General features: G+C 27.6%; 1 protein-coding gene across 1 annotated transcript in view; it reads left to right on the top strand.

The window, feature by feature from the left end:
- Nucleotides 1-2,033: 2,033 nt before the first annotated feature.
- The window catches only part of LOC135963758 (aquaporin), an 88,611-nt gene continuing 66,419 nt past the window's right edge, over nucleotides 2,034-24,225 (top strand). The window contains exons 1-2 of the mRNA XM_065515731.1: nucleotides 2,034-2,291; nucleotides 2,399-2,469. Coding sequence (XP_065371803.1) covers nucleotides 2,454-2,469 — 16 coding nt within the window. The 5' untranslated portion in view covers nucleotides 2,034-2,291; nucleotides 2,399-2,453. The remainder of the gene's footprint in view (nucleotides 2,292-2,398; nucleotides 2,470-24,225) is intronic.

Raw genomic sequence — 24,225 nt, 5'->3', positions numbered from 1 at the left:
CATTTTCTAATGTTAGTAAAACTTTCAGACTACATTTAGAATTACCTGGACTATAATATTCTGAATAGGCTTTATTTACAATTCAAAACAAAATTGAACGTGATAGAAAGACAAAATTTCATATTTAACTATAATTTTATATACATTATTATATTATATTTTGTAAGTCAAGACATACAATTTTTGTATTAGAACATTTATTTTGATACTATCCCACTCGCATCACACTAAGATGCGAGTGGGATAGTATCAAAATAAATGCTTTCTTTTGAGCAAAAAAAAATTGAAAAGGGCCCCTTTTGAAAAAAAGTTCGATTTTGGCAAAAAAAAAAAACAAAAATTGTATATCTTGAGTTACAAAACATTTATTATCCCACTCGCATCCCACTAAGCGACCAAATAGATCTTAAAGGACTAGACCAAAGCTTTCTTTTGAGCAAAAAAAATTTTTTAAAAATGGGCCCATTTTGGAAAACAAAAGTTCGATTTTGAAAAAAAAGTGAAAAATTGCATGTTTTGAGTTACAAAACATTTATTTTGAAAGATATCCCATTCGCACCCCACTAAGCCACCAAATAGTTCTGAAAGGAAAATATCCAAGCTTTCTTTTGAGCAAAAAAAAAAATTAAAAAAGGGTCAAAAAAGTCAACAAAGTTTTTGATATTGCAAAAAAGTCAAAAATTCCATGTTTTGAGTTACAAAACATTTTTTTTTGATAGATATCAAACTCGCATCCCACTAGGCGCCCAAATAGGTCTTCAAGGAAAATATCTAAGCTTTATTTTAAGAAAAAAAGTTAAAAAAGTTTTTGATTTCGGAAAAAAAATATTAAAAATTTTTTTATTTTTTTTTAAATATTTTTTTTTTCGAAAGATTGAAGAAATAGATGAAGAAATGAACTATTTGGAACAATTTTGCTAAGAACAATAGGTAATAAGTTACATGGATGAGAAAAATCACATGTTTGGCCAAAATGTCAAATTTTTACCCCCTCTAACTCAGAGAATTCTGGACCGATCTTGTTGAAATAGGTCTAACCTTGGTGTAAATTTCATCCCGATCGGAAGACATCGATTTTAAAAGTTGGTTCACTTGACGTGAAATCCCCCATATATAAAAAAAAATATTGGGACACCCTATTGGGGATACATACAATCAACAACTCGTCCATTTAGACCATATATTTAAAACATTTAAACGCCGTAAACAACATTGAAAATAGAAATAATAAACTATTAATTTCCTTTTACACACACACACAACTCATTTACGTTAAGGATACGTACGGACAAGACTATTTAGTTGCATGCATGTGTTGTAAATCTTAGACCAAAACAAAAAAGAAGGAAGACCTTGCCCCAGCAAAAAACACACGTTTATTGAGAAAACCCTAAACAAAATGAAATACATACATACACATACACAACCATCCATGCATGTAAATACACCTACCAACAAAGAAATACCGTAACTAAAACGAAAGCACTGTTTTTTTCGTACGAAAACATTGCCAACTCGTGTTTTGTGTTGTTGTTATTTTTTTATTTTTGTTTGTTTTGTAAACAAACACAACAACTGAACAAGACTCGAGTACAAGTACTCACTTTCGTACTCGTATTCGAAAGCCTACAAAAAAGATCGTAACTTTAGTAACTAACATATGCCGGCTACTGCGCTGCAACAGTGAAATATATACATTGACGTAAACACCTGTACTGTGCGTAAAGCATATGTTGTGCGGTTAATGAGTACGTTGGCGTAGAAGTGAACAAAAGTTGACGTTTTTACGCCTCACCACAAAGTGGTCGTGTGTGTTGAGTTTGTTTTATATTATTTTGTTGTGTTTTATTTTCTTTGAAGTCGGGCTGCGCTTCAATTCAGTTCAGTGAACGTTTGTTTTAACTTGGCAGAGTTGATGTTTTGTTGTTTTTCATTTTTAAATTTTTGCAAACTTTGAGTTGTTGTTATTGTTTTTACCGTCTAGGTTCATATCTAAGTTTCAGTTCATACACAACTAACGTTTATTTACGCTCGAACACTGAAAGTGTTAGCAACTTAGCAAAGGCGCGAATAAAACTGGTGAACAATTTTTAAAAAAAAAAAAAGTTTTTGAAAATTATTTTAAAAAAGCCCAACAAACCACAAAATAACTAATTAATTTTTATTACTTAGAAAATATATAAAACGAATTTAAAACAACGACATACCAAAAAGAAAATTACCGCTAACAAGTGTTAAAAATTGATTTGAAATTTTCAATTTTTTTTAATTCTATTAATAACAAATAAAAGGTGTGTGTTAAAAAAAATTAAACATAAAAAAAATTAAATAAAAATATTTTAAATAAGAAAGTGTTATACTCATTTTATTAAAAAAAAAATATTTATTATAATTTCAGTTTGCTTTTTAATACAAATTAAAAAGTTATACAATAAATTTTACAAACAATAAAAATGGTGGAAAAAGTCGGTGAGTATCCAACACTATTTACACTATAGTACATACATATTCCGTTAAAATAAATTATACTGGTTTCAAAATAATTTATCATTTATCTGTTTTCCAAATGTTTAAAGGCATGACTGCAGACATGACAATTAAACTTTTAAAATTGCATTTATTAATTCAAATATGTACATTTTGTTATAAAAAATCGTTCTTAATATTGCTTATTTGAACAAATATTCTTAAATAAGAAATTTCCAGATATTTTGCAGATTTTTTTTCATAACTCAAAAGTTATTTTAATTATTAGAGAATTTTCTAAATCTTATAATAAAATAAAAACACGCTAAAGCAACATAATGACATCTAAAGAACAAGTGTTATGCACTTTATGAAATGTATAAAAAGTATATCTAATAAAGTATCAAAATTGGTACTTTGTCAGTTAAGATTACTGTTGCATTTTCAACATTTTTTTAATAGAACGTATGTAATATAACAATCTTGTTGTTAAGTTAAACGAAATATTTTTTATTTTTTAAGAAAAGTACCAATTTGGGTTTTTTTTAATCTTACATGTTTTAGGACAATTTTTATAAAATTAAAAATTATAAAAACATTTCTTATATAAATTTATTTTCTTAGTTGTAATAAACAAAATGACTTTTTTTGGAAAAAGTACCAAAATGTATACTTTTTAAGAAAAATTACTTTTATTTTTCTAATTACATAATTTATATAAATTTAATTTGTTAGTTGCTAAACACAAAACTCTTTTAATGTTTTTGGGAAAAGTACCAAACATGATAGTTATTAAAAAAGTAATTTTTTTAATGTTCTATTTATTGCCAACATTTTTTTAAATTTATATAAATTTAATTTGTTTGTTGCAATAAACAAAATACATATTTTTAATTTTTTTTTGAAAAGCTCCAAAAATAGTATGTACTTTTTAAGAAAAATTACTTTTATTAGTCTAAAAACTTTTTTACCCCCATTAACACGAAGTCTGGTTATTTGTTAACTAATAGTTAAACTAACAATTTTCATACAAAAATATTTTTAACCGAAAGTATAACTATTTGTTAAGACATAACCAGGCTTCGTGTTAATGGGGGTTAAACAAGTAAGAGAGCTATATTCGATTGTGCCGAATCTTATATACCCTTCACCAAATTATACTTCAAAATAAAAATTTTAAATATTTTTAGGTGAACAAAATTTATTTTTTGCCGGTTTTTCATTTTTTGGAAAAAAAATTTTCGAATTGTTTTTTTTTTAAATTTAAAAAATTTTTTTTTTTAGTTTAAAATTTTATTTTTCTAAATTTAAAAAAAAAAAAATGTTGGTGAAAAAAAAATTTGGGTTACAAAATATTTTTTCCGATTTTGACCCATTGTAGGTCCAACTTACTATGGTCTTATATACGTCGTTGCAAAGGTCTTTGAAATATTTATCATTAGATATCCATATTGTCTATATTAATGACTTAGTAATCCAAATATAGGTCAAAAATCGAGGTTGTTCTGGTTTTTTTCTCATATCTCAGCCATTTGTGGACCGATTTTGCTGATTATAATAGCAAACTTCTCGAAAGCATGTCTGACAGAATTATTGAAGATTTGGATCCCGAAGATATCAGGGGTCTTCAGAAAATTGATTTCAACAGACAGGCAGACGGACGGACAGACAGGCAGACGGATATGGCTTAATCGACTCCGCTATAAGGATCCAGAATATATATACTTTATAGGGTCCGAAATGAAAAATGTAGAAATTACAAACGGAATGACAAACTTATATACCCTTCTCACGAAGGTGAAGGGTATAAAAATATATAAAAGTTGAAGGAAATTAGTATGTAGTAAAAATTATACAATACATTAATACCTTTTGTAACACATCGGCAAATTGTATATATTCTGGGTCCTTATAAAATTCTAGACGATCTACATATATACATCCTTCTGTATGTTTAAGGCACAATGGAGTCAATAGGGAAGGACCTATAAGGATAAAATTTGTATCAAATATTCGGGGTTGTCATAGAATACAATCATTGTCGGAATTGGTTTTGAAAACTACAGAAAAAGTACATTGGCTCGTGAATTCGAAAGTTATTGGTTTTATATTCGATCTATAATTAAATTCGTTATCGATTAAACAAAAAATGACATTGTATTTCATAAGACAAATTTATCTTTTCTGCAGTTTTCAAAACCGATTCCGACAGTGATTGTATTCTATGACAACCCCGATTCTCTATTGATCAGAAATGTTTGACATTGAAAATAGGCAAAATCGGTGAATAACACTGTATTTTTTTTGGAATATTTCCAAAGAAACGACTTTATAAAATATCAATTACAGTACATTTGTTACACATTTAACATATGTATTACTCGACAATGTTTTGACTGAGGACATTCTGATTCAAATATCGTTCTTGTTATAGATAGAACAAACCTCAGGGAATTATAATAAGGTTTCTATATATTAAACAATTAAAGAAGTGTAAATGGTATCATATAATCTTTATTTATATAGAGGTTAAATAAATTGTGGAAATATACTGAAATAGAGGCATGATGAGTTATTTGTTTTCTTAATATTTGTTGCTTCTTAAAATTGCAATTTTACCCACACATTTAATTCCATAAATAATCTTGATTCATTTTTTTTTCTTCTTATGGTTTTTAATGTTATTTATATCACACGTATTAGTGTAGTGATCAACCACATGTATTATCTAAAATAACGATAAAAAAATAATCAGCCATATTCAAGAAAGCGCTTATTGCGTTTTTGAGAAGACAATAAATAATTCTTTCCATGCAAATAATTAATTACTAATAAGAAGGGGTAAACATTATTAGAAAAATATTTTGTATCAATAACATAACACTTATAATTAATATTACAATAATTTCGTTTTAAAGAAAATTTATTATATGATGGTTTTATTATGGTAAATATTTTTTAAAAACAAAACTTAAAACTCGTTCAAGTGGCACATACTTATGTTCTTTTTATTTGTTTCAGTTTTTATTAATTTTTATAGGAAAAATTAAGATTTTATTGAAAATACATACTATTAAATCTTCTAAAGAGTAGCTGTCAAACAGGTCCATCTTAATAAATGATTGAATGAATTATTCAAAACGTTATAAAAATAATCTAAACAGGCATTTAATGGTAGTTTAAAATGAATTTGTGATAAAAAATGATTAAATACAAAATACATATGTATGTATGTGAAAATTAATCATATTTGAAACAAAAATGTAGCCAACATAATTTTGATAATGACATGTCATTACTGTAAATCAGTAATGAGTACCACATGCCGTGTGCATTATTTAGAGGTAGTTTAGCAATGGATGGCTTTGCTTGAGTATATTCGATTCTCAGCTCTCATTTTTAAATATCACTTACTTACCCAGCAAACACGAATGTTCGATGTTAAATTGAGAATGATTTGAAATATTAAAGCAAACACGAATGTTCGATGTTAAATTGAGAATGATTTGAAATATTAAAGCCCTTCTTTCTCAACAATTACAATTATCATTGAGATTCGATGAAAAATTTTAAATTACATAATCATTTTCTCAACGTTTGACTTTGTTTTGGCAGGGTAAATGAACATAAAAAGAATGATGCTCATATTGGACATTGAAAAACTATAGCTTAACAACTTCTGTAAGACCTTGCAACAGTGATCACCAGGGGACGAACATTATCGGTTATAAAAATGTTCATAAAAATTATCAATAAGAAAATGGTAAGATTGCAACTGAGAAAGAAAGTGCATATCATGTTATTATAATCCATTTTCTCTTTATGCCTTCTAATGCCTTACGATCAATATGTTATATAGTCCGTGATTTATTTAAGGCTTTATATGTCTTAAGTGATAAATTGTTGCCCGCAAAGACATCACTGGCTTAAATTACAATATCTACTTAAGTAATGAACTGTCATTATATAATCAGTTTAATCCATTACTATGGTTTTGCCGGGTATTTATGTTTATGTTATTTTAATGTATCATTTTAAAATTCTTTGACGATCGCATCAAATTCCTCAGGCTTTTCTTTGTTACTTTAAAGATAACTTATGTGCAAAAAATTGCAACAAAACAGATAACGATATATGTGGAGGATTTCATGTCAAGTGAACAAACTTTTAAAACCTATGTCTTCCGAAATTTGTACCAAGGTAAGTCCTATTTAGACACAATTTTTCAACAAGATCGGTCAAGAAATTTTACATTTTGTCGAAATAGGTGTTTTTTCTCAACCATTAATCTTTTAATCCATTAAAAATATAAATAAATTTTAACAGCAAAGGTAAATCAATTCCAAAAACAACAGTTTGTGTTGTTTTTGTAACCGTTTTCACATTGGTGTTTAACAAGCATTACCTTGTTGAATTTATGGTTTAAATGGACGATTTCGTTCAGCAACGACACAACTCCACAATTCGGAAGTGCTGAAATATAGCATAAAATTCTATCGAAATTTTCAGTCACGAATAAATTGAAAGAATAATAATTTCCATACTTATGAAGTGATGAGAAAACTATTCTAGAGTTGGGCATAATCGTTCTTTTTACTGATTGGTCGTTTTTGTTCAGAACAAATAAATGAACAAGTTCTTTATTTTTGTTCAGTTGTTCACTTCTATTCTGTGGTGTTTGATTGAACTAAGTGAATGAACAATTGCTCTCTTAATGTTTTTGCAGTGATCAAAACGAACAGATCACTTCTGCTTTTGGAAAATTAATTTTTTTTTAATAATAAAGAAAAGAAGAAGGAATTATATAAAATTCAAACAACATAAATCTCATTTAAAAGCGTTTTCGAAATATAAGTTTCATATAATGGCAGATGACCAAAAGGAATAAAGTGAATAAAAAGAACAATAAAGAACAATAAAGAACAAGATGATTGAACAACTTCACATTGTTCATTCGACTGAATTGTTCAATTGAACTTGTTCGTTCATGAACAAACCACCTCTAAACTATTCGCTAAGAGGTGCCAGAAAATCCTTTTACTGGCAGGACACTAGTTTACAAACAATATTGACACTTCTAATTTGAAAACATCATACCAGACCTTCTCTACTCAGCCAAGTCCAATCATTGAAACTATTAACAAAAACCTAATAAAAATTTCATCAAATCTAGCTAAACCTTCTAAACACAAAACCTGCTGATGATGTTTCTAATTTCTGTCTACGATTTTAATCGCACTTGTAAATCTGTTTCTAACAATATGGGTGGAGTTGCTAAACAATATTTGTAGCTATTGTTGATATTTCTTCATATACAATGTATTTTAGAAATTATTACCCACTATTCTAATAAAAAACAATAAAGGAAGGGAAAAAAACATACCAAACCAAACCTTTTAAGTATATTTTTGTGTCTTAACAACAACTCTTGACATTGGCATTATAAACCGAAAAAAACGGTAAATTAAAACCTTTTAACGAGCCAAACAAAAAAAAATTAAACAACAGCAGGTACATCATTTCAATAATAACGACGACAGCAATAATAACAAAAAAAATCATAATAAATAATAAAAAATTATGTCTACATGCAGACATAAGGAAAGAAATTTATAATATTTTTATTATTTTGTAAAAAAAAAACAACATTTTATAATAGAAATAAAACCTTGATTCATTTAGAACACACCTAAAGCAAAAAATTCGCGTCCCTGTGCAGCAAACGAATATTGGACATGATAAATTATACAACTGAGCAGGAAAGAACCTCTACAAGAAACGACTTCATTTATGACGTGTTTTTTGCAATAAAACAAAAAAAAACATATTTTCCTTTATAGACCTTTTCCAGTTTTCACATACATAGTAGTAAAGTAGTAGTAAAGAGTAGAAATTAATAAATTAAATTAAGATCCTTTTCTTTTTATTCATATATTTTTTTTTAGTTTCACTTTTAAACAGCAGGAAACATGTAAAGAATGTTATAAATGATGTAAAATCCCGCGAAGAAGAATATCTTTATAAATTTATTTTAGATTTATTAAATTAATAATGGGCGTTGTCTAAATACTTTCAAATAAATTGAGATTTTCTGTTGCCAGGGGTGTGTCATCTGTAGCTCTATGACGTCTGAACTTAATAAATGAAATTGAAAATATTCTTAGGAAATAATCATAAAAATAGGGTGTTTTATTTTTTTTAAGGGAATGTCATGTTGCAATTTGTATATATTATATAACTATTAAAAGGCACCGCATTTATTAACAACATTTTAAACAAGAAGTTTTTATAGTTTTTATTTTAAGCAAACATAGGAGGCATATTTTACGTTAATTAAGTAATAAAAATGTTTCATAAAACTACTGTTATCGCATAACTATCCCCTGAGCTTGATTACGGTTACAGCAACAATATAATTCTGTTATCGCTATTTCGTTTAAAATGCCGTTGGCACATTTTGGCCGATATTCATGATATAATTAAATAAATATAGCATGAATTGAATTCCATAAGATATCACAAACAAATTGAGTTTGGGTCGTGCGATTTTTATCATATTTTTCTAATTTCAAAAAACTCCCAATTTTTTTTTGGCGATTTTTATTTTTGGAAAACTTATGGTACATACTAGGGTATACAAGCGATTAACCGTTAATCGGTTAACCGATTGATTTTGATCGAATAATTCAAAATTTTCGATTTTCAAATAACCGTTTAATTTGTGTCGATTATCCGAAATTTTTTTTTTTTTGCACTTTAACATATTTTTTTTGTAATTCAAATACAAATGTCAAAGTAAAACATATTTTTCGAACATCCAAGAACATAGTGAGTATAACATTTAATATTTAATTTACATGTATTTGTCGGAGGAGGAAAAACTGGAGACATTACTGAAACGAGTATTTTATCAAAACTTATCGAAATTATTAAAAGTATTCAAAATCTAAAAAAAAATCACAAAGGACTCCAATGGTATAATTTAAAATTAACCGATTATTAATCGATTAAATCTAAACCCCGATAAATTATTTTCTCGATTAACCGATTAAACCAGAGACCCGATTAATTGAATATACTAGTACATATTGTGTATCTTTAAATATTTATATCTTGTGAAACGGATTTTATTGATTTATAGATGCATTCGATAGATAACACAGTGATAAGAAATTGAACGAAACATTTATGCAGGGGTTCTCATGATGCAATTATGTTTTGTCAGAGTCTATAGAGTACTGAAATATTTATAGTTTTTCTCGATCACTTCGTTGTAGTGAAATAACAGTATGCTTGAAGTTACAACTTCAAAACATCATAAATATTTTCTTTTGAAACTAATTTTAAAACTGTTTTTTTTATTGAAAGATATGAGTTTTATCTTTTCAACAGAAAACGATTTGTAAAAATTGGGTAAAAAAAATCTCCCCAACTTCCCAATTTTAGGTTCGAATTACTGTGGCTTTATAAAACAAAATCGTTGGAAAGGCCTTTGAAATATCTATCATTAGATATTCATATTGTCTATCTTTATATATATAATTCTTCTGTACGTGTATTAGTAACTGAACTCCTCATTAACTGCTGGGTCGATTTCGATGACATTTTTTGTGTTTGTTTGAGTGGTTTCCCGCATGGTTTAGATTCACAATTGACCTATATAGGTACAATGGGCGTGGCACCTCCCATGCGAAGTAAAAATTTATTATTGCATATCTAGAGTACTATTATAGTTAGAATCTTCAAACTTTGTGTGAGCTAGGGCAGAACAACGTTTGCCGGGACAGCTAGTATTAATATATATACAAATATCGATAAGTCCGCTTCTTTTGAAATTTGTCAGTTGACTTTGTCGTGACTTGAGCAGAAATTGGAAAAAAAAACTGAATTTTTTCTGCTCATAAATCATGCTGAATTTCACCGATGGCATGGATTTTGTTTGCTTTGATGTCCGCAGACTTCTTCTTCCACAGAAAAAAGTCTAACGGTCTAAAATCGCACGAGCTCGGAGGTCAGTTCATATCCACTTCACGTGAGACGACCATGCCCTCAAATCATTCGTGCAGAATGTCCAATGTGGCATGAGCTGTGTGGTACGTTTGTTTCTTATTGAAAATGGGAAATATCGATCCATGATTTCACCTAGCCCCCATACAAGGTCTCCCTCAGATTTTAATGCAATTGGATATAAACAAGTTTCATTCACAAAAAATTTTCTTGTCACATATTGATTATGGGATGGGGTATACAAGATTCGACACAGACGATTATAACAATCTTACTTAATTTTTTAAATTCTAACTTGAATATAAATTTATTCGAATAATCGATTTATCGAATAAGTTTTTATTGAAAAATATAATTCATTCGAATAAAAAAATAAATTTTTTCTTCAATTATTCGAATAATTTTTATTCGAATGACAACCCTAGTGTAATTGCTATTTACTACCAAGTTTTTTCTGCGATTTTATTATTTATTCATATTCAATGTTCTCTTTATGCCGACCGACCACCAGTTTAAAGTACCATTAAGTGAGGAATAAAAACGCTGCCTGCAATATTGGACACCATTTGACCAAAATTCAAAGATCCTAAACCAGGCAAAAAAGAAAGTAAATAATTTAAATTAAAAACAAGAGTTTATATTAAATGACTTTTATTTAAATCGTAGACAGTTGCATTGATAAACAACTGCACATTGCATGTTTAATAGTCATGGGAAAAGAATTTCAATAATGCAATTTAAATTACACAAATAACCCAAACACACATCAATTTTAACCTAAAATAAGTCTTAACAAAATTTGCTAATTTATTGTAAAAATTAGCTTTCTCTAACCCTAAAGAAGGGAAGTGGAGAGAGAGTAAATGTAAAATAAAATAGAAATTTTATTTATAGAATATGTAAAGATAAATTTGAAGAATCATTTCAGCTGTAATTTGCTAAAACTTATTCAATTTACAAAAAAATTCTATCTCTACACAATTTAATTGTATGTAAAGGAAAAATACCAAGTGTTTTCGTGATGCCTATGGAATTTTTTTCCTTTTCTTATTTAATATTTTATAACATTCAATTAAATCTTGTTTTTTTGTTTTTTGTTAACGTAGAAAAGTTAATTTTACTAAAATTACTTTAATTTATACAAAATAATACAAAACAAAAGTAGACATAGAAATAAATGTTGTAAAATTGTCATAAAAAAACCCTTTTTATGACACAACCTTTATTTACGTTTGATTTCATTTGTTTTGAATTGAAACTAAAACCACACAAATCAATCAAATCTGTCAATTATTCAAGGGATAGAACAGCAACAACAAAATATAATAGAATTTACAATAATTCGAGTCAATGACTGTGTGATAAATTTATTTCTAAATAGAATTTGAAGGTAAATTGTTAATAAGAGTATGAGAGCGAGGTGTTTACATCCCATCAAAGTATGTTATTTTGTGAATCAAAAAATTATTTCAAACAAGTAAGAATCGGCTGTGCCGAATCTTGTATACCCACCATCAATGTATGACAATTAATGTTATATGAGGGATAGGGTCAACAAGTTAATATATAACTTGTTATGTCAAAATTCATCAAGTCATTTTCTGAGGGGGACCTTATATGGGGACTAGGGACAAATGTTGCTCAATTTTCGCCATTTATTTAGGTATAATTTCAGAGTACTTATAACTTAATTGTGCAAAATTTTATGAGGATTGTCGCATAATTAACATAATGCTCCAACTGCTCCAACAGTAATCATGGACCGATATTATCCATTTTCAATACCAAACAAACCATATCAACAGTGAGTATTTCGTTTGGGACCATCGTATTTTCAACAGACAGACTGATGGACGGACATATCTAGATCGTCTTAGAATCTTATGAGGACCCAGAATATATCCATATACTAAAGTGGGACTGCGACAAATATTTTGTTAAGTTACAAACGGAATAACAAAATCAATGGATATAAAAATCAAACAGTGAGATTTGAAAATTTTTTGTCTGGTTTGAGATTTCTAAAAATAAGTTGAACTTGTGTTCTTTTTTTGTAACATGAAGTAATGAAATGTAGTACTTTACTACAAAATGCTAAAGGCCATGAATGAATTGTAATTCTGCATAGAATTTTAATGTCTCTGAGTTATGAGCGGCCTAATAATAAAGTGGACACAAAACGTGACTTGAACATTTTAAAAAAGAAATTGTAATTATTTATATGTCTGTCTTAAGTGAATGAATATAAATAATTTACTTTTTACAGATTTACAAATAGCAATGAAATAAATGCTGTGTTAATTCTATAAAATTAATTTTAAATTTATTCAACTAATGTCCTTGACCTACTTAAAACTGTGAACAATTAGTTCACTTTTAAACTAAAAACGTATAAACTGTAACCCGATATTGTTTTATTTGATTGTTTGGACCATTTCACTCATTTATTTCCGGGGTTTGTAAATCGCCACAAAGACCATAAAATGATTACGACTTTTTTTTGTTGTTGGCTTTGTTTCACTTCAACTCTTAATGTTTCAATATTTTAAGTAGACGAATATTAAGTATGAGTGTACAGATTAAATATTTAATTTGGTAGTAGTATTATTTAGTATAAAGATATTTTTTTATTTGTTTCATTTTTGGGTATTCAAACTGTGTCAAGCAAACTGGTTCCAAAAGTTTCAATCAAACCAAATGTTTTGTCTTTCAAATGATTTTTTTTTTCTTCTCAATATTGTACAAGTATTTATTTCTTTGTTTCATTTGTCTTAATTTTTGGTGTGTGTTTCGGTGTTTAAATATTTTTCTTTTTTTATTTAAAAACCAAGTCAATACCGCTAATAAATATCATTATCATGGGATGCACTTTTTTGGCGTCATTTATCAAAAACGTATGAATGATTCAAAATCAAATTGTTGGAGACGTTTCTTGTTATTTTTGTATTGTTTGAGCGCCAAATAAACAGATATTTATTTAAATACAAACATATGTATACGATTTTTTATGGATTGTTTTGTTTAGAGCTGATGATAAATGAATTTGATCTATTTTATTGTTTATTGATTGGATCAAAAAACAAAGGTTTATTATTGCAAATAAATATAGGCTTTTCTATATATAAAAAAGGTTTAATTAATTTAAAAATTATGCAAAAATGTTCGTGAACACATCAAGATTGTACTAAATTGTGTGCTTAAATATATTATTGTTTATTTACGAATAATCGAGTAACCAGTTTTCATAAACGTAATGGTTTTTAAGGTAATCAGAGTCAATATTAAAAACTAAACACATTTTTTTAATTTTACAATTATATATATAATTTTACAATTATTATATATAAGTTTGTCATTAAGCCATGTCCGTCTGTCTGTCTGTTGAAATCAACTTTCCGAAGCCCCCAAATATTTTACATACACGATTCATACATCAATATGTCCAGCTCGGTTGCTATTTAAAATCGAGAAAATCGGTCCACAAATGGCTGAGATATAAGGAAAAAATCAGGACAACGAACCAGGACGATTTTTTACCTATTTTTGACCTATATCTGGATTACTAAGTCATTAATATAGACAATATGGATATCTAATGATAGATATTTCAAAGACCTATGACCTACAACGGAACAAAGTCGGAAAAAATATTTTTTAACCCGATTTTTTTTTCGCTAAATATTAAAAAAAAAATTAAAATTTAAAAAAACATTTCGAAAAAAGTTTTTTTCAAAAACTTAAAAAAAAGCAACTTTGGAAAAAAAAAATTTGTTTACCTAAAAAGATTTAAAATGTTTAGTTTGAAGTATAATTTGGTGAAGGGTATATAAGATTCGGCACAGCCGAATATAGCTCTCTTACTTGTTTTCAATATAATTGTCATAGAAATACAGCTATAATGCCAAGTATTTTCAATCTTATTCACAATCTATATTTTCCATTCCAGAAATATGAAATAAGTTACAGATATTGGTATTTTATTGTCATTATAAACTAGTAAATGGGAAAAAAATACACAAGACTGAAAGGCCTGCCTAATTGAAACTATTTCAGTTAGGCAACTGAACCGATTGTTATGAAATTTTAAAAACATTTCGATTCTTATGTGGACAACAATATTTTTCTGTATTATCTTAGAAATACCGTATAAAAAGTGGGACAAAAAATAATTATCCTTGATTATGAATCACGAATCACTAAATTAGTTTAGAATCTTTAAAACTGTCCTCAAGTATTTATTAAATACTTTTTACAATACGAGTATTAAATTCATATAAATTTATTCAATTTCTTAAAACAAATATCGTTCTGTCTGTCTGTCTGTCTGTCCTTACAACGTTATGCCTCATCTCATTAACATCCATAAATAATTTTGGTAATTTATCCCCGTATCGTTTGTTACAATACATTAATTGAAAAATGGAAATTAAACAAATACGCAGTTGTTTATATTTATTTATTTAAAAACTACGTAAATGTTTTATTGTCAAAGACTTGAGGTTTTTATTTGCACAAGTATTTATGCAAGTAAGTAAGTAAGTACGTGTGTAATTTGTTTACGCCGCTGCTAATTAAGCAAATAATTTACATATTTTAAAAATACTTTGCATCCTCTTGTTGCTTTCCTTTTGATTATCAAGTGTTATAGTGTTAAATTAAATTCAACCTAACAGAAATGTATGTTTTTAAAACCGCTTAATTACGCCTTTATCCAAATTATAAAGATCTTTTAATATTTTTTGTTGTATTTTGTATGTTAAAAATATAACTAACTTTAAGTACCGTTAACTTGTTAATATTGTTAAATTAATAAACAAATACAAAAATAAACAATTAATGTTTAAACATACAGTGAAATACCTACGTACGTTAGTACGAAAACAGGCATGAACACCCTTACATATGAGGAGGTGTGTGCACAATGGGTGGAAGAGAATTTAAAAACATGTGAGAAAAAAATAAAAGCATAGATATTAGTACCCATTCTAAGACATTTAAAATAAAGCAGACATTTCAGCACTTAGAACAATGTATCTCGAATTTTTGGTTACATCTCGGCTACATAGACAATATGCATGTCAAGTGAAAGGTATTTTAAATTACTTTCCAAAGCGATTCATTTTTCGTAAATCTAGATATCAGTTGAACAATTATTCTCCCTGAATCTAGAAGTCTAACTCGATATGCTCCTTAAATAATGCAATATTTCATCTGTAGAATTCTTGTATCCCCAACCCATTGTGCTTTAATAAACACTAGGGTTGTCAATTATTCGAGTTTAATTTTAATCGTACAAAAGTTAATAATTTTTCTATTATTCGACTGATCGATTAATTTATAAAATTTCCTCGATTATTCGAACGACTAACTTACATAAATTATTATTTGAATTATATAATAAAATATATTTAAAAACAGAAAATTTACAATACTCGTAATTGGTTTGTTAAAAATAATATTGGATGTATGACTTAAAAATAAGGGATTTACAATAGATGGGGTATCTTTTGAGCGCGTTTTTTGTTTTTAATAACTTAATTGTCATTTTGAAGGGTACATATCTGTCATTTATTCTCACTTAGTTATTGATCATTATAGTGTAAACAATAAGCATTTTTTGCTTCAAAAATTTCGAATTTTGTGCCATCAAAGCATCATATGCGGGAAGTTTTGCTTTACTTCTTTAAAAATAAGATCGCTCAGACCAGCCAAAAAAGTTTGAATACCAAGAATGGAAGACATGAATATTATTGTCAAACTTAACAAGAGCTTGCTAAATCAATAATTGGGAACTACTCAATCAACAATTTCAAAACGTTTGCTAGCAGCAGAATTCATACAAAAGCTGGGATATTGAAGCTGAGAGATGTTGTATGTGTGAATTGCTGCTTGAACGCTATACAAGAAAATAATTTTTGCATCGAATCGTTACTGGGGATGAAAAATGGATCCATTACGATATACCGTAGCGTAAGAGATCTTATGTGAAGGCCGGCCAACCAGCTGAATCGACATCAAAGACAAATATCGATGGTAACCGTGGTATTTTGTGGGATCAAAATGTTCCTATCTATTAATAGCAGCTGAAATTTGGCCTGACATGAAACCGTATTATTCTATCATCAAAACGCTTGTCCACATGTTGCAGAACCTGTTAACAAGTATTTAGAATGAAGTGGTTGGGAAGTTTTACTTCAATCGCTATATAGTCCAGACCTTGCCCAGTCCGACTACTACTTGTTTCGATCGATTCAGAACGCTCTTTCTGGGATACGTTTCACAGAGTAACCGATATAGGCTTGATTCGCTCTTGGCCTCAAAATATGAACAGTTCTTTTATCCATATATTCCGAGCCAGAAAGCTAGGAAAATGTTTCAAAATAAAAGCTAAACATTTGAAAAAATCCCCCATTTTTAAGTTATACACCCAATAAAAAAATAATAAATTTCAATTACATCACATTTTGTTAAATATTTTAAAATTTAGATAATACCTTGTAATCTTAATCCAAAATCTATAGAAAAAATGTATCTATAGTAAAATTTACAATGATGACCAGGGCAAGGATTTCTATGCAAATGCATGTTTGTAGTCAGTAACTCAAAATCACTTTTTACAATTTATCTTTCCGAATCGAAGAATTTTCAACAAAATGGCATAGATTTGTTGTTGCATATTTTTCTATATTTTGTTATAAATGCATATTTTGCATATTTTTCTTTTAAATGCATACATTTAGCATTTTATTGTATATTTAATATTCTTTTGGATATATTTTTATATTAGTGTAGACTGTACATTAGACAATTTACACAATTTATTAACAATTTTTTTTTGCCGAACGTAGGGGTCGTGTTTTTACATTTTTCGTTATATCTTTTCCATTTACAGTCGGATCTTAATGTATGATATATCAATATTTTTGTCTCGGGATATCCATAATTTCTCCTAGCCCCCATATAATTGCCCTATCTGAAAATAGTGAAATTTATATTTTTCTTTTACATATTAATAAATATATTTCAAATGAACTTGTTTTTATTGCATATTTTTAATTTTTTAGTGCATGAAAATCCTTGCCTTGATGATGGCCAACTATTTCATAAAGTGTTAATTCGGAAATAAACTTATTCGAGTATTTAATTATTCGACAATTATTAATCGAATATTTTTTTTTAATTCTTAACTCAAAAATGTTATTCATTCGAATAAAAATATTTTGTTTTCCTCTACGATTCGAATAAGTTTTATTCGAATGACAGTCCTAACCACAAACTAACTAACTACTATGTTGTTTATCTCTCTACAATTCTTTCTTAAAGCCAAAAAACAAATGACTGTAACAACAGCCAGCAGAAAGATACAAATAACGAAAAAAAAATACAATAAAGTATTAAATGTTTTGTAAATAAAAACAAACAAAAATAAATATTTAAACAACAAAAACAACTGTATACGAACACGAATAATTCACCAAATGGCTCGAGTGGAGCAAGAAAAAGATACAGATAAAAATACAGAAACAGAAACATGCTCGAGCTTAAAATCGCACAAGAGCAGAGATGAAAAAACAGATGAAATTAAACTAAGAAGAAAAATAATAAAACAAATGCAAAACTAAAACACTTGTGTTGGTTTTTTTTTTCAAGACTAATTTGTCTTTGATATGAAAATTGTATGAAGTTGTTGTTGTTGTTTTTGATAGTATCTTGGTATCACAACAATTTAATATTTACAAAACAATACTATCCTATGAATACAGCTACATACATAAATAGAATTCATAATTAAATATTTTGTTTTTGTTAAGAAAACTAAAACTGAGAAAAAAAAAACTAAAACAAACATTAGGTTTTATTAGATGTTATTGTTATCACCTGACTAGAGAACAGTAAATACAAAGTGTATCAAATATAAACATTTAGCTCCTTCAAATAACTCAGGTTTGAAACATACATACATATTTTTTTATGTTGTCAATAAACATACTTTTTGTATCTATTTGTGTCTTTTTCTTTTTGATTTCCTGTTTAATGTTGATGTTCATGTTGTTGACTTTATTTTAGGTTTTTTATACATTTCTTTTTTCTTTGATGTTGTTGGCTCCAAATAGTTCTTTTTTTGAAATTTTCGAAATAGCATGCTGATAATTATGTTTTGAAACTTACAACAAGCCAGAGATAATAACACTGTCCAACAAATTGAGACTTTTTGATGGGAACAGAATAGCGACCCTATAATTCTGAAAGGGCATATTGAGTAGATCATTTTTGTAGAATAAACTTAAACTTCAACTGGTCTGAATTTTTTTTTACAGTGGGTCAAACTAACTGAAAAAAATGTTGTAAGTTTGGTCTGAATTTTTTTTTTTACAGTGGGTCAATGTTTTCATTTTTTGATCGAAGGGAGCAGTATACTATCTGAAAAAAATGTTGTAAGTTAATGTCTAAGAGAATTATTATTGTCAGAGTTATTTTGTGGAATTTTATGGGGATCATTTTTGTGGAAGATCTTAACCCTCTAGCTCCTATCCTTGGGGGTCACTTTGACCCTTTTTTCGAGAAAATGCAAAAAGTCCTTTCAAAAAGGACATTTAAGGATTCAAATATTCAACGAAAATTTTTGTCGGAAAATTTCAGTCGGGTCACCAAAGATGTAGATAAAGCACTTTACGCTTAATTAGCAAAATTGCACGCCACATTGGGTCTCACATTTTTTAAAAAACTCTGACCATAAGAATTCTCTCAGATATTAACTTACTTATTCAGACCAGCTGGACTATAAGTTTATTCTACAAAAATGCTCTACTCAACATGCCCTTTCAGAATTATAGGGTCGCTATTCTATTCCAAAAATGCTGTTGGACAGTGTAATTGTTTAAAAATGTGTAACTGATTTCAAAATTTGGGCGATACATGAACAGAGTTTTGAAAGAAGTTTATATTTGGGGTTGTCAATTATTCGAATTTTATTTTAATCTAATAAAAAGTTCATAATAAGTATGTAGTTTTATTATTCAAGTGATCGATTATTTTTTAAAATTACTTCGATTATTCGATGAACAAAATTTTTAATAATTTGTTTGTTAACAATGAATAAAAATATAAAATTAATAATATTTAACTAGTACCTAAATATAATAATAATAATTCCATTTTATTTGGATCCAGATTGGATTTTTACCATCTCTGATATTATTTAAATTCAAAGCATACATTCATTACTCTTACATATAGTATATGGTTCATATTTTATAGCCTCTAAATTTGACATCTCGGTATAGAAAGTGATTCTGAGATGAAAGATATTATAAAATGTTATGACGTGTTTAGGCTGAGAAAAAATTGTTAGAAAAATTTTTAAAATTACCTATAATTAAAATTAGAAGAAAAAAAATGTTTATATAAACTGACCAAAAACTCGATTTTTGTAACCTTTGACCTCCAATATTTCGCGCAACGTAAATTCGATTTATCGTAGCTTTTATCATATATGTATGTCTTTTCGCATTGAAATCTTTATTTAACAAAACTATAAATGTAAAGCGTGTTCTTTATAGAGGTGAAGATCTTTAAATTGAAATAAATAGTAATATTTACTTAGAACTAAGTTGTGCAACATTGTATCAGGATTGCTGCATATTCAACATATTTATGACTTCTCAAATAGTATTCGGGGGGACATTTGTATGGGGGCTAGCTGAAATCATGAACTGCTATTGCCCATTTTCAATACAAACAAAACCTTACCAACAGAAAGTATTTGTTGAAAATTTCAGCTAGCTATCTCCTATTGTTTGGTCCCTATCGTGTTTTCAACAGACAGACAAACGGACGGACATAGCTAGATCGTCTTAGAATCTTATGAGACTCAGGATGTATATACTTTTTGGCTGAACGACCAATATTTCGATATGTTACAAACGGAATGACAAAATAAATTATAAACGATTGAACTTTTTCATTGTGACAATTTTGTTCAAATTATTTATTTAAATTATAACATGAAAATAAATGTATTCGACTACTCGATTAAACGACAATTATTGTTAAAATTTTTATACTAAATTGATAAATGTTATTCATTCGAATAAAATATATATTTTTTCCTCGATTATTCGAACAATGTCAACCATAGTCAATAGCGAACATTTCTCAAAAAAAAATGTAATACAAACGTTCGAGAATTTAAACAAATTATCTCGAAATAGCGACCAATTCTAGAATATTCTATATCCGCTTTTGTCGTCGAAGATCCAATACTCGTGGGAACAACGTATTCACTTTTAAAGTCGATTCTTCAAAAAATTAATTGTAATTTTCGGTCACTAACTAAGCAAAAGTTGAACAATACAGCCACTTCCCCGATAAATACGTTGATATATGATATCAACGACAGAAAATGCTGAATTGATTCTCAACAATTTTTGTTTAAACTATGTTATTTGCATTTGATATCTCATTTAATAATTCACATAGGTTTCTCAAAGCTAAATATTTGAATTCAGTTTGAGACTGATTTGAAAAAACCATTTTAATTATATTTGCTCAATTTGATCTCAAATGATGTACTTGAATTATTCTCAAACTTTAAATAGAAGGCGATTTTCCTGATTTTCGTCTTGCTTAAATATAATTTTAATTTATGAAAAAAAAAAACTTTTGAAAAATTAAATTTTCTCATTTTGTATCAAAACTTATTCTCACAAATTTCAATCAACATTTAAAATACATCGGTGAATAAGACAAAATACACTTACGGCCATTCTCACAATGTACGATTAAAAGTTAAGGTGAACTTTAACCGCAAGTTAGGCTAATTTGAATTTCACAATGTACGATTAATTCTTAATTGACACAAAGTTGCTGTTAAATATAACCGAACAAATTTCGCCGGTTAGCATCTTAATTGTAAGAAATATAATAAAAGAACATGGAAAAACATTTATATTTTTGTAATATTTATAATTTTTAAAAGTGTAAAGCGAAGAAAAGTAAATTTTGCACGGGGTGATCCATATACCACCCGGATATTGCACTTACAAACCAAACAACAAATGTGCACTTTTGCTTGTTGGTTTTCAGTAATTGTTGTTCAGTTTGTTCTGTAAATTTTACAGTTAGGTACCTTAATATTTTTGAGTTTTATACGTTTTTTTTATTATAGCACTAAGAAAACACAAACTATTCATTTTTATGCCGTCTTTTAGACAATTTTTTATATTTCAATCTTTCATTACACTATTTTTCGTAAACAAATGTATGCTTTATTGCCATACTTTCTACTGAATGCTTTGGTTAAGTAATCAAATGATGGTGAAACGTAAATCGGTAACCGTTGGTTAAATGGTCCCCGTTAAACAAACCGACAGTTAGTTAATTTTCCGGTTAAAATGAAATAATCGTACATTGTGAAAATGGCCGTTAGGCCGGGTAACTTATCAAAATGTTAAACATAGTTAAGCTTAATCAATGTTTTTTCATACAAAAAAAATATATTTAAACATTGGAAAAGCTTAACTATGTTTAAAATTTTTATAAGTTACCCGACCTTAGTATAGGATATGAAAATGCTTTTCTTTCCTTTTAAAAACGTTTGAGTACTCAATTTTCAGATAAATTTATTTCAATAGTTTCTCACAGAGTGCTATGGGAAATATCTCTTTTGCTGTTCCCGTTTTCTGAAAATATCATTTGGGTTTTAGTTTAATTTTGTTGCTACAATAATATTATTTGTTTAATTAAAATACTTAAATCCAAACAGTGCCAAAAAACAATCGCTTAAAATTTATTAATTTTCACACCTAAAACAAACTAGCTCATTAATTTCTTTATGTTACAATCATAAAAAAATCATGTTTATAAGGAACTTTCCCAAAAAGGTTAAAATTCTTAAAAAGTGATCTTTGATCTCTTCGCTTGCGTGCCGCACTGACAACAATCGTAAAAAAATAACATGATCATTAAAAAAAACAAGTAAGAGTACTATATTCGGCCGTGCCGAATCTTAAATACCCTCCACCCTAATATGATGGTATAACAACTGAAATAATATAACAATTGTTAGTAAGACTAATTTTTCCTTTTTAACCTCAAGTGAATAAACAGAGTATAAAAAAAGAAAATCTTGTGTAGAACAACATTTTCTGTAGAAAATCTTGTGTAGTACAACATTTTCTGTAGAAAATCTTGTGAAGAACAACATTTTCTGTAGAAAATCGTGTGTAGAACAACATTTTCTGTAGAAAATCTTGTATAGAACAACATTTTCTGTAGAAAATCTTGTATAGAACAACATTTTCTGTAGAAAATCTTGTATAGAACAACATTTTCTGTAGAAAATCTTGTATAGAACAACATTTTCTGTAGAAAATCTTGTATAGAACAACATTTTCTGTAGAAAATCTTGTACAGAACAACATTTTCTGTAGAAAATCTTGTACAGAACAACATTTTCTGTAGAAAATCTTGTATAGAACAACATTTTCTGTAGAAAATCTTGTGTAGAACAACATTTGCTGTAGAAAATCTTGTGTAGAACAACATTTGCTGTAGAAAATCTTGTGTAGAACAACATTTTCTATAGAAAATCTTGTGTAGAACAACATTTTCTATAGAAAATCTTGTGTAGAACAACATTTTCTATAGAAAATCTTGTGTAGAACAACATTTTCTATAGAAAATCTTGTGTAGAACAACATTTTCTATAGAAAATCTTGTGTAGAACAACATTTTCTATAGAAAATCTTGTGTAGAACAATATTTTCTATAGAAAATCTTGTGTAGAACAATATTTTCTATAGAAAATCTTGTGTAGAACAATATTTTCTATAGAAAATCTTGTGTAGAACAATATTTTCTATAGAAAATCTTGTGTAGAACAACATTTTCTATAGAAAATCTTGTGTAGAACAATATTTTCTATAGAAAATCTTGTGTAGAACAATATTTTCTATAGAAAATCTTGTGTAGAACAACATTTTCTATAGAAAATCTTGTGTAGAACAACATTTTCTATAGAAAATCTTGTGTAGAACAACATTTTCTATAGAAAATCTTGTGTAGAACAACATTTTCTATAGAAAATCTTGTGTAGAACAACATTTTCCATAGAAAATCTTGTGTAGAACAACATTTTCTATAGAAAACCTTGTGTAGAACAACACTTTCTATAGAAAACCTTGTGTAGAACAACATTTTCTATAGAAAATCTTGTGTAGAACAACATTTTCTATAGAAAATCTTGTGTAGAACAACATTTTCTATAGAAAATCTTGTGTAGAACAACATTTTCTATAGAAAATCTTGTGTAGAACAACATTTTCTATAGAAAATCTTGTCTATAACAATATTTTCTATAGAAAATCTTGTCTATAACAATATTTTCTATAGAAAATCTTGTCTATAACAATATTTTCTATAGAAAATCATGTCTATAACAATATTTTCTATAGAAAATCTTGTCTATAACAATATTTTCTATAGAAAATCTTGTCTATAACAATATTTTCTATAGAAAATCTTGTCTATAACAATATTTTCTATAGAAAATCTTGTCTATAACAATATTTTCTATAGAAAATCTTGTCTATAACAATATTTTCTATAGAAAATCTTGTCTATAACAATATTTTCTATAGAAAATCTTGTCTATAACAATATTTTCTATAGAAAATCTTGTCTATAACAATATTTTCTATAGAAAATCTTGTCTATAACAATATTTTCTATAGAAAATCTTGTCTATAACAA

The sequence above is a fragment of the Calliphora vicina genome, chromosome 1 (genome assembly GCF_958450345.1).
Source record: "Calliphora vicina chromosome 1, idCalVici1.1, whole genome shotgun sequence".
Taxonomy (NCBI): Eukaryota; Metazoa; Arthropoda; class Insecta; order Diptera; family Calliphoridae; genus Calliphora; species Calliphora vicina.
This window is presented reverse-complemented; position numbering and strand designations above follow the sequence as displayed.